At 62.9% G+C, this 11,232-nt stretch overlaps 2 protein-coding genes across 2 annotated transcripts in view; one reads left to right on the top strand and one right to left on the bottom strand.

The window, feature by feature from the left end:
* Positions 1-900, top strand: part of LOC102423676 (pre-mRNA-splicing factor SYF1) — a 25,894-nt gene extending 24,994 nt beyond the window's left edge. The window contains exons 13-16 of the mRNA XM_006107636.3: positions 2-70; positions 341-470; positions 596-705; positions 804-900. Coding sequence (XP_006107698.1) covers positions 2-70; positions 341-470; positions 596-705; positions 804-865 — 371 coding nt within the window. The 3' untranslated portion in view covers positions 866-900. The remainder of the gene's footprint in view (position 1; positions 71-340; positions 471-595; positions 706-803) is intronic.
* A 1,324-nt stretch (positions 901-2,224) lies between these two features.
* CAMSAP3 (calmodulin regulated spectrin associated protein family member 3) overlaps positions 2,225-11,232 on the bottom strand; it is a 13,040-nt gene continuing 4,032 nt past the window's right edge. Inside the window, exons 2-18 of the mRNA XM_023748361.1 lie at positions 11,026-11,226; positions 10,634-10,756; positions 10,503-10,555; positions 10,372-10,444; positions 9,013-9,151; positions 8,150-8,289; positions 7,976-8,069; positions 7,849-7,903; positions 7,631-7,704; positions 7,229-7,298; positions 5,675-7,121; positions 4,248-4,387; positions 3,906-4,171; positions 3,470-3,569; positions 3,028-3,134; positions 2,833-2,951; positions 2,225-2,754 (exon numbers count right to left, since the gene is read on the bottom strand). Coding sequence (XP_023604129.1) covers positions 2,449-2,754; positions 2,833-2,951; positions 3,028-3,134; positions 3,470-3,569; positions 3,906-4,171; positions 4,248-4,387; positions 5,675-7,121; positions 7,229-7,298; positions 7,631-7,704; positions 7,849-7,903; positions 7,976-8,069; positions 8,150-8,289; positions 9,013-9,151; positions 10,372-10,444; positions 10,503-10,555; positions 10,634-10,756; positions 11,026-11,226 — 3,507 coding nt within the window. The 3' untranslated portion in view covers positions 2,225-2,448. The remainder of the gene's footprint in view (positions 2,755-2,832; positions 2,952-3,027; positions 3,135-3,469; positions 3,570-3,905; positions 4,172-4,247; positions 4,388-5,674; positions 7,122-7,228; positions 7,299-7,630; positions 7,705-7,848; positions 7,904-7,975; positions 8,070-8,149; positions 8,290-9,012; positions 9,152-10,371; positions 10,445-10,502; positions 10,556-10,633; positions 10,757-11,025; positions 11,227-11,232) is intronic.

Below are 11,232 nucleotides of genomic sequence, written 5' to 3' on the forward strand. Positions count from 1 at the left end.
ACTTACAACACACAGGTCAACTTCATGGCCTCGCAGATGCTCAAGGTGTCGGGCAGTGCGACAGGCACTGGTGAGCAGCTGCAGCCACCCTTCACCCTGGTTGGGTCACCCTGGGGCAACACACTCCCCTGTCTCAGGGCCTGTGGGTCCTGCCTCTGCCCTCTACCCAGCCTTGACCTCCTGGAACTGGGAGCAGCAGGTTCAACTCTGTACCTCCCCGCTTGAAACTGGGAACTCCTTGAGGGCTGGAGCCTCAGGGACAGGTGGGGGTCCTTCGGCACATGGTGTGGCTGTGGAGAGAGCCCTCCACCGTGTCTGACGCCCCTTCCCACTTTCCCAGTGTCCGACCTTGCCCCCGGGCAGAGTGGCATGGATGACATGAAGCTACTAGAGCAGCGGGCAGAGCAGCTGGCAGCCGAGGCCGAGCACGACCAGCCCCCACGGGCCCAGAGCAAGATCCTGTTCGTGAGGTGAGGACGGGGGGACGGGGGGTGGGGGGGTGGGAGCAAGCCAGTTCTTCCTCAGGAGGGAGGTTCCTGGGGAGGCCAGAGAAGTGGCCAGACCCACTGAACAGTGTGACTCCCACCCGCCCCAGGAGCGATGCGTCCCGGGAGGAACTGGCTGAGCTAGCGCAACAGGCCAACCCGGAGGAGATCGAGCTGGGGGAGGACGAGGACGAGGACGAGATGGACCTGGAGCCCAATGGTGAGGGGCCGGCCAGCCCAGCAGGGTGGTGAGGGGAGGCAGGAGCTGGACCCCCTTTTGGAGGGTTGCCAGGTGACCATGTCCTCTCCACCTTCCAGAGGTGCGGCTGGAGCAGCAAAGTGTGCCGGCTGCTGTGTTTGGGAGCCTGAAGGAAGACTGATGGCGCACTGCCCACCCCACCCCCACCCCCACCCCCACCCCCCTCACAATGAAGCCTGTTTGTATGACTTGGTCCGAGCCTCCTTCCTGCCTGCCCCTCCTGCCACCCAGGTGCCTGCAGGGACTGCCAGCTCATTCTCACTCTGGCCCTGGGCCCAGCCCCCTCCACCCCGAGATTGGCTGGTGTAGGAGGTGGTGCAGCTGGGCTTTGGGCCAGGGCACATGCCCATCCTCACCCTGCAGAGCCAGTTCTGGACTTGGGCTGCCTGAGGCCTCTTTGATCCCTGAGCCTTGGGAGAGGCGGGGCTTTGCCCCCATCTGCCCAGGTCTCACCAGCCCCTGCTCCTGAGGTCTAGCTTGCCACCCCAGTCAGCAGGTAGAGATCCCCAGCTTCTCCTTGGGAGGACTGGTCAGCTAGCTTGAGAGGTAGACAGTCCCTGGGACTTAGCAAGGCATCTCTATCCTGGACAGAGGCCAGGAGCCGGAACTCAGCCATGGGCCACGCCATGGTGTGCCCTTAAGTTAAGCTCTGGGAAACCATTAGCAGGCTCTAAGCTATTAAGGGATTTTCAGCATTTAGGGATGTAATCAGATTTGTGTCCTGAATAGGCCATGCAGTCTACGGCCATACCACCCTGAACGCGCCCGATCTCGTCTGAATAGGCCATGCAGGCTGCTGTGGGGGGTTGGCTTGTGATAGGAGGTGGCTGGGAGTATGGGGAGGCCCAGGCTGTTGACTTGGACTAGGGGTGGTCACGGGGACAGAGAGGCGATAAAGCACAGAAGAGGCTTTAGGGGGTGCAGTGTGCAGTATTGGATGGCACTGGGAAGCTGGTCCCTCCCTGGCATGTCAGAACTACAGGGAGACAGAGCCCAGCCTGGCTCAGGCTTATGGTGTAGGGCCTGTCGGGCGTCTGGCCATGCCAGGAGCTCTGAGGAGACAACACGGGAATCCCTGGCTCAGGGGCGGTAACCAGCCTAGAAGTGTAAGCAGGCGGCTGGGAGAGACGATCAAGTTTAGCAGTTGGCCACAGACCAAGTGCCAGGCGAGGCAAATAATAACACAGGCACGCTGGGGAGGAAAACAGTGAGCAGGGATGGGGAAGGCCGTGGGGAGAGGAGGGCTGGTCAGAAGCCGCCTGTGTCCAAGAGGTCAGTAAAGGAGCTGAGAAATGGCGATGGGGATGGGGTGGGGGTGCTGGCAGGGAAGACGTGGCCTTGGCCAGAGCTGTCAGGGCCAGCAGGGAGCTGAGGAGACTGGGCAGGTTCAAGAGTGAATGGGAGACAGGAAACTGTGGAAAACCCTCCGAGGCAGATCACCAGGTGCCCCAGCCAGCCTCCGAGATGCCAGCACTCACGGTCACTTTAAATTATTTTATTCAAGAAGGTAGGGAGGACAGACAGGGGGCTAAGCTGAGCCCTGAGTCCCTGAACCTCCCAGCTCAGCCCCCACAGCAGGATGAGACGAAAATTAGAGGGTGGGGACTCCAGCCCCACCCAGACAAGGTTAGGGACAGACAGGACCCAGGAGTCCCCACTGAATGTCCTCCGAGAGGGTGGTGGCCAAGCACCACCCGGGCAGGGCTATTTGGGGGTACTGCTACCCTTCTTGGGGGTGGTGGGCTTCTTGCTCTGCCAGAGGTGCCCCTGGATGGTGAAGGCGTCTACGCTCATGGACATGGTCTTGGCGGGGATCTGGGTGAAGCGCTTGCGGTCTGAGTTGTACTTGTAGATGCCTTCAACCATGGCGGGCGTGATCGTGCGGGGGCCGTAGCCTGCCAGCCGGGACAGTTCCTCTGTCTCCCCTGACAGAGTGTACAGGGCCCGGAACTGGCAGCTTGAGTCCCGAAAGAGGATCAGGAAGTGGTTGGCCTTGCTCTTCTCAATTTCCTGGTGGGCAGGGGAGGCCGTCAGCCAGCACAGCCAGGCCCCCACCCCTCCCGCTGGACCCCACCCCTGGGCACAGACCTCAAGAATGCGGTTCTTCTGCGGCTCGTTCACCTTGCCTGCCAGGCAGCAGTGCGACAGGGCGTTGTGGATGATGAACTTGTTGGACTTGGCGCTGGGCTCCTTGTACAGCCGGGGACCTAGAGGGCAGGGTAGTCAGCAGGGATGACCAGGGAAAGGGAGGGCCCAGCACCGGCCACCTGGAGTCCCACTCACCTGTGTATTCAGGCACTGATGCAGGCGAAGAGGCATTGCTGCCGTTCTCCCAGTCACGGCCACCAGGAAGGCGGCTTGGGGACATGAGACCTGATGGGGACGGAGCCCTACACGGAAAGGGATGGGATGGAGATGCAGTCAGTGGGGAGGGGAAGTGAAGCTGCCAGTCTGCAGTGGGACTAGGGACGGAACAGCCTGCAACCTCTGCAGAGAGGAGACCTGCGTGTACGCTGTACACTCCCAAGTCCATGCAGTGCCCTCGCTCTCCTGCCTCAGGCACATCTGTAGGTCCTGTCCCTCAGTACAGACACTCCCCCTCGGCCTTGTAGGTGCTCTTGCAGCCTTTAGTGGCAGATACGCACACCCATGCCATGTCACGCTCAGAAGCTCACACATGTGCACATACCGACTTGGAGAGGCCACCTGCCCCGGCCACACTCACCGAGATGTGGACCTCTTCACGCCAAGGTTATTGGGGGCCTCGTTGGCCACTGTGGACAGGGACAGGGTAGACTGGGAGTAGATCTTGCTGAGCCGGGAACCTAGGGAGAGAGTGCATTGGATCGGACCCCACTCAAAGCCCCCTTACCTCCCGAAGTGCCCAGTGGGGCCTTGCCTGGCAGACTGCGGAGGGAATGCGAGGTCATCCCTGTCCCCAAACCCTCACCCTACGTAGCCCCGAGCAGAAATCTCTCACCCCCAAACGTACCCAAGGGGCTTCAACTATTAAGCCAGCTCTGCCCAACTGCCCTTACCTTACTGCAACCCCCACATCCCCAGGAAGTCTTCACCGAGCGGGCGGACAGGCCTACCTGGGCCCTTCATCGCCCACACATGGCCCCTGCAGCATATCCACCCCCTCCCCACCGGGTCCTCACCCAGCAAGCCACGGGCGGGGCTTCGAGCCAGAGCAGAATCATCACAGCAACCAGAGCGCGGCCGCGGGGCCCTCCGTCCACCCCGGCCTGGCCCGCCTGAGGCCCGCGGCCGCAGCACCTTGTCCAGGTCATCCATGAGCTTCAGCTGGGCCCGGCGTTCGTACTCAAGCCGTGTGAACTCCCCACGCCGGGGGCCCGCCTCTTCTTCAGCTGGGGCCCTGGCAGTGGGGGCTGGGGGGCCAGGGGCCACCTCCTCTTGGGCCAGCCTACAGGCGGAGGGAGGAAGCAGTCAGACAGGTGATGGGGTCTGGTGGCGGGGTCCCTGGCCTGCGCCCAGCTCACCGTGCAGCCTCCTCCCTCTGCTGCTCTTTCTTGGCCTCCTGCCACTGTTTCCGGCGCTGCACCTCCTCCGCCCGCCGCTGCTGCCGCTCCAGCAGGCTGGCTCGCTTTTGGGCCATCTCGTCCTCGGGCTTGTCTTCATCCTGGGGGCAGGCACGGAGTCCAGCTGGTGTCTCCCCTGGCACAGCTACAGTCTGACCAGTCAGCCCAGCCCGCCAGCCACTCACCTGTACTTGCGGTTTTGTAATTGTTCTAAAGGCATTTAGTTGGCGCCCACGTTATGCAGAGCCCCATGTGCTGGGTGCTGACACACGGGCAGGGCAGACCTGGGTGCTGCTCCCATAAAGCACTAGCCCAGCGGGGAAGGCAATGTGACACCACAGCGACCGGCAGCTGCCAGTCTACATGTAGAGAGGCACCAAGCAAGGCTTCCTGAAGGCAGCAACCCAGAGGAGGAGGGTGGAGAGCAGAGGGAACGAGTACGAAGGCCCTGGGGCCAGCACGAGCCTCACAAGCATGTGGGCGGCAGGAGGCTGGTCGGGACGCGGAGCTGGGAGAACGGCACTGCACGGGGCCGAGCTGGGCCTCAGGACTGGCTTTAATTGTAAGGGCAAAGGGCTTAACAGGACAGTGACAAGGACCAATCTGCCCTTTTTGAAAATCTCTGGCTGCTCAGTTGGAAATGGCCAGGTACTTGGGAGAGGAGGTCAGTGTACACCAGTCAAAATATAACTGCAGCCCGGCCGGTGTGGCTCAGTGGTTGAGCATCAACCTATAAACCAGGAGGTCACAGTTCAATTCCCAGTCAGGGTACATGCCCGGGTTGTGGGCTCCATCCCCAGTGTGGGGGCGTGCAGGAGGCAGCCGATCAATGATTCTCATCATTGATGTTTCTCCCTCTCCCTTCCTCTCTGAGATCAATAAAAAAAAAAATCTGTTTTTAAAATGTGACGGCAGGTGTCCAGGTGAGAGATGGAGGCCCAGGCTGGGGTGCCATGAGGATGAAGAGTAACAGGATACAGGGCAGGGACAGGAAGGGGAACTGGCAAGGCCACTGGGAAGGAAGGGGGTGTGTGAAGGAGACAGCAGGAGGGGAAGGAGATGTCATTGAAGACCCTTGCCCTATGTGTCCGTTTTGTCCATCACCCACCCATCTACCCATGTGCACACCCCATCTGTCTGTCTACCCATCTACCCTCTGTGTGTCCACACACCCCACCTATCTGTCCATCTGGCCGCACACACTTGCCCACTCCCATGTGGCTACCTAGCCCTCATCCACCTACCTTCTGTCCATCCACCAACTCCATCTATTTGTCCATCTACCTGACCATGCGTCCACCCACCGGTCCAGCAACCCACCCCCGCACCTCCCCACGCCCTGACCATCCATCCATGCATCCCCGGCCCCACCCGCTAAGGTGGCTCACCTTATAGAAGAAGCCCAGCCCAGAGCGGGGAACTCCCTCTGAAGAACCGTCTTCCTCTAAGGAATCGTCAGCATCAGGGGGGCTCCCATCCCCCTCATTCTCGGCCAAGGGCTCTTCCAAACTGCCCAGTGGGATCTCGATGAGGCCCGGCCTGGCCAAGGGCTCCTCTGGAGGTGGCCCTTCTGCCAGGAGGATGGAGGAGCGCGTCTGCATGGGCACCTGGCTCGGCGAGAACTTACGCAGGTGGGGGAGGCTGTCTACATCATGGGGGGGTGTGAGCACCCTTGTCAGGGGCGCCAGGCGTAGCTCCGCTGGCCGCGCATGCTTCGGGCTGCGGGGTGTTGGGCTGGGACCAGGCCCCGGGCTGCGCCGGACCGCGGGGGCTCGCCGCGTAGGGCTGGCAGATGCAGCTTTGGGACTCATCGTGGGGGCAGGGATGACCCACGAAGCAGGAGGTGGGGTGGGTCCGGGGGCTTCGGGCGGGGCCAGGAGCCGCTGCTGCTGGTCCGTGAGCCTCTGCATATCCCGCTGCAATGAGCTCAGTGCAGCGCTCAGCTTGCTGACTGCCCGGTTATAGTCCCCCAGACCCTCGGGGGGCACTGGGCCCAGTTCTGGTGAGAAAGTCACGGCCTTGGGCCGTGGGGACGGCTCACCCTGGCCCTCCCCCGCTGGCCGCTCCCCACCAGGGGCAGGGCCTGCCTCTGCCTCCACCTGGGCCTCGGCCTCGGCCTCCCCTCCGGCCTCCCGTGGCTGCACCTGCAGGAAGGCGCTCTTGCCCAGTCGCTGGCGGTGCTTGGCAAAGATGGCTTCTATCCGTCGTTTCTGAGCCTCGATGGCCCGCCGCTTCTCCTCCAGCCGGGCTCCAAGCTCACTCATCTCTGAGCTCAGAGCCGCTGGTTCCGCTGGGGTGGACACCGGGGAGCCCGCTCCAGCCTCGGCCTCGGCCTTCACCAGCTGCTTCTTGCGTTCAGCAAAGCTGGTCATCTTCACTTCAGAGTTGCTGGCAGCTGAGGCTGAAGGCCCCGCCTTCGGGGAGCCCTCAGACAGGGCCGGTGGATTCAGTACCTCCCCTGCCAGGCAGGGAGACAGTTTTGAGGGGCCCTCGAGGTGGGGCAGGTAGGCAGGTGCTTTGTCGGGTGGGTAGGGGGAGACCAGCGGGGGTTTGGAGGGCCCCTCAGGTGAGTGGAGGTAGAAGCTGCCATCAGCAGCCCCGTCTGGGAGCAGCCGGGGCTCGGCACTGTGGATGATCTGCAGGGCCTCCTCGATGGTAGGCAGGTCTCCAGGCTCCGGGGGTGGGTGGGCCGGGGCCAGGGCCGGCACAGGGCGCGGGGGGCCCAGGCTGTCTGAGCTGACAGAGCGGAGTAGGACCGGGTCTCCCATGACGACATCCACGTCGCTGTCCAGGCCAAAGGGGGTGCTGAATGACACAGCCTGGGAAAGGGGGCGGCTGGGCGGCCAGAGGGAGGGGTCAGCCCCTGGGTCAAGCCCCGGCCCCACCCCAGCCCCAGCCTGGCCCAGCCCTCTCCACTGCCCAGGCCCTTGAGATGCACTCACCTGAGCTGCCGGTTCCAGGCCTTGCCCAGGGCCTCCATATGGGACATGGATGGGGAGGACTTCAGTGAGCCTGGGGAGGGTTGGGGAGGGGTCACTTGGTGGTCACTATGGGGGGGCGGGGTCACTCACTGGTCACTAGGGGGGCGGGGTCACTGGGGACCATGGGTGGGGTTGGCCAGGGGGTCTCACTGGGTGAGTCACCGATGGGTCATTATGTGGATGGATAGCTGGGGGCCATTTAATGTTATTAGGAAGTCCTGTTGAGCCACTGGGTCAGTATGGGGGTCAATGTGTGTTACCATGTGCCAAAGAGACCCAATGGAGGGGTCACAAGGTGACAACATGAATTCAGCTGGGCAGTCTTTTGGGCGGGGGTTTCCCGGGACATCCCTGTGCCCTCACCTGTGGATCCTCGGAGTGGGGACTGGGGGCCACCAGGTGACAGGAGTGAATGGCGGAAGTTGAAGACAGGAGAACTGCCAAGAGATGCACGTCAGCCATGGGACCCCTCCCTCACCTCTCCCGGGGCAGAGCAGAGCATCCCTGAGGCCTGTCCCAGTGACCAGCGGGAGGAGGCGCCCGTCACGGCTGTGGACTCTCACCCAATGGGAAAAGCGTACCTACTGCCACTGCTGTTCTGAGGGGTGGAGGCCTCTGTGGCCTGGGGGGAGGCGGCTGCAGCAGAGAGAGGAGGGTCAGTCAGAGCTCGGCCCCCTCCCCCCACCTGGACCCCGGGCTGGGCCTCACCGTGACCGTCAGGCAGGTCCTTGGCCTGCACAAAGTCAGGTTTCAGCACCTCAAAGCACATGAACATCTCAGCCAACAGCACCACGAGGTTGATCTGGAAGCGGAAGGCAGGGTCAGCCCAGGGGACCCATGCTCCTGGCTGCCCACATGCCCACATGCCCGAAATGGCCTTACCTTGAGGGGTGGTGGCACATAAAGCAGGTCCTCCAGGGACAGTGGGCAACCACGAGGAAGGCGGGAGGCGCAGAAATCCTGCACCAGCTGGAGGTTGTACAGACTGTCCGCCACCGACATGGGGTCCTTGAGGCACACCTCTGTGGGGACAGAATGCCCGGTCTGAGACGGAGAAGGGGCCCCGGGGAAAGGAGGCCTCCTGTGGGTCTAGTGCCAGGCACCTTCACCAGGCGGGTACTGGGATAGGCTGTTCCTCAGGTCTCTTCATGGCTACTTCCAAAACCGAGGGCACTAGTCCCCCAAGACCTCAACTCAAAAAGCTTTCCCTGCCTGGCTGGTGTGGCTCAGTGGCTGGGTGTCCTCCCATGCACCGAAAGGCTGCCATGGTTCCATTCCGGTCAGGGCACATGCCCAGGTTGTAGGCTCAATCCCCAGTAGGGGGTGTGCAGGAGTCTCACTCTGGCAGTGATGTTTCTCTCCCTCTCCCTTCCTCTAAAAACCTTAAAAAAACACAAACTTTTCCTGATTACCCAGCACCCTCCGGGCACCTGACATCTGGAATGTTCTTCCAGATGAACTTGCTGTCTTTCTCTCCAAACTAGAATGTGAGCCACTGGATCCTGGCCTCTAAAATGAAGTCTGGCACACAGTTCACGCTAGGAATATTTGCTGCAGGAATGAGTCATATGAAGCTCAGAAAAGTTTAGACACTTATGTGAAGTCACACAGCGAATCAGGGCAAGACGTTAAACCCAGGTCTGCCGATTCCGGAAGCTGCACTCACAGTGGCTGCACCACTCTGGGAACCACCGCCTGGACGCTGGGCTCCGGGGAGGGCGTCTGGCCCCGGCCTATTCACTCACCCTCAAGCCTCAACAGCTGGGGACAATAGCAGTGGATTGTGGCGGCCAGTGCGGCCCCACTGGCCAGGTCCTGGAGGCCAGTCACGGTGGGAAAGCAGGGGGCACATCGGGCCACAGTGCGGTCCTTGCGATACCGGATCTGCGGGTGGGAGTCAGGTCAGGTCAGAGGTCAGGCTGGCCCTCAGGTTAGCGGTCATGCAGGCCGGGCAGGGAAGACTGGGGTTTCCGCCATGAGGGGGGGTCCCAGAGCCAGAGTGAGGGCCAGCCTGGAGCGGGGGAAGGGCAGCAGCAAGGCAGAGGAGGTGTCTTCGAGCAGCCAGGCCAGCAGTGGGGGCTGGGGCAGGGGCTCCTGGGACCTGGGGTGGGGGATACATTACCATGGGGGGTTTGCTCCCCGACTCCTTCAAACAGAAGGCAATTGCGTGCTGGGGGGAGAGGAGCAGCCGTCAGCGGGGCGGGAGGGGTGCTGACTTGCTGGGCACCCAAGCACACCTCCGGGAGCAGGGGGAGGAAAGCCCGGAGCCCAGTCCTGAGCCCTTGGCCATCCAGCTCCCTGACTGCACTCTGGCCGGCTTTGGGGACCCCAGCTCCTCCCAGCCTGAAGGGACCCCACAGAGCAGCCTCCATGCAGGGAATCCTCCCCCGACCCCCAAAAGACCCAGGCCCAGCTCAGGGAAAGGAAGCAGGTAAGCAAAAGGAGAGGAACCCCCAACTAGGCCCGAGGCTGGGGAAAGAGGCCCTGGAGTGAGGAAAGGCAGGGACCCCAGCCAGCCCAAGCCTCCCCCACACTCAGTGGTCACTTTCCCCTTGTGCTTCAGGGATGGGCACCTCCCACCCCCAAAGGTGAGATGGAGCCCCAGGAAGCTGGAGTCTCAGGAAGAATCTGCCACCCTCTGGGTGTGGGGCTTCCTCTTGGCCAGAGGGGTCTCCCCCATGCGCCTGCCCCACTGGGTCAGGACCGTGTCTGATGGGCTGGGCCCTCCTTCAGAGACAGGAGGACTCCCCGCCTCAGCTGTTTCCCAGCCAACAGGGAGTTCTACCCTGTGACTGATGGGAGGGGAGGGGGCTGCCCTCTCAGTGAACAGCAGAGCGTTCCCCCTTCTCTTGGTCCACAGAGGGGTTCCCTGTCCCCCGGGGCTGGGGTCACACCTCCTTTGCTCACAGCCGGGGGAGGTAGGAGGAGGAGGAGACAGGCAGACAGACACAGAGCATCAGGCAATCGGACGGGGACACAGCCCCCACTTACCGCGCCCAACCCCCACTCCCCCCTTTGGGGCCCCCCCCCCCCAGCTCAGCGTTGAGAGGGGCAGCCCCGGGGAGCGGAGGGGAGAAGGGAGAGGGAGGAAAACAAAGATTCACCTCTAACACCCTCAATGCAAAAAAGCCCGTTTTGCCCACCCCGCCTTTAACTGTCTGTCCTTCCGTCCATATACTGCCCGAATTTCACCGAGGGCTGGGCGGGGGCCGCCCCTTTTGGGGGCGCTGCGGGCGCTGCTTTCCGGGCGGCCTCATTTTCCGTTTTTTCCTGCAGCCGCCGGATTGTCTGGGGGGCCAGGAGGGGTCAGTGCTCTGGTCACGGCAATCCTGCCCCCCCCCCCCATCCTGGCCCGGCCCCACCTACCGTGTCCACCCAGAAAAGGAGCTTGTGCTCCAGGCTGGCCAGGGCCAAGGGACTGGGCAGCGTCTTTGTCCACTCCAAGGCGAAGGCAACCATGAGGGCGTCGATGACAGCGAGGTGGGCTCCCTGCGGGGACAGGTCCGAGGGTGAAGGGGAAGCAGCTGGAAGCGGGAGGGGCTGGAGGGGCAGGGGTCCGGGAAGAGCCCCTCCGGGGGGGCTGGGCTTTGAGGGCGGATGCCAGGCCTTAGGCTCTGGGGGGACATGTGGGCAAGTCCTCCGGGGCCATAGGCGTGGGTGGGAGGAGTATTGATGGGAGGAACCTGGCCTGGTAGGAGCCTTTGGGGGCGGAGCCAGGCCTGGTGGGTGGAGCCCCGAGTCTGAGGGGCGGGGCCTACCATGAGGACAGGCTGGTGTCTCAGGTCGGCCTCCTGCACCGGGCGCTCGGGCAGTGCGGGCACCGTGCCCCTCCGCGCCAGCAGCGCCAGCAGAGCAGAGGGGCCGGGGGGCGCCTCCAGCTGCGGCAGCGCCTGGCGCCAGGCCCGGCAGTACAGCTCGGCGGAGAGCAGCAGCCGCGTCACCGGCGGCTTCACGTGCTCCTGCGC

The sequence above is a fragment of the Myotis lucifugus genome, unplaced genomic scaffold (genome assembly GCF_000147115.1).
Source record: "Myotis lucifugus unplaced genomic scaffold, Myoluc2.0 scaffold_1310, whole genome shotgun sequence".
In the NCBI taxonomy this organism is placed as follows: Eukaryota; Metazoa; Chordata; class Mammalia; order Chiroptera; family Vespertilionidae; genus Myotis; species Myotis lucifugus.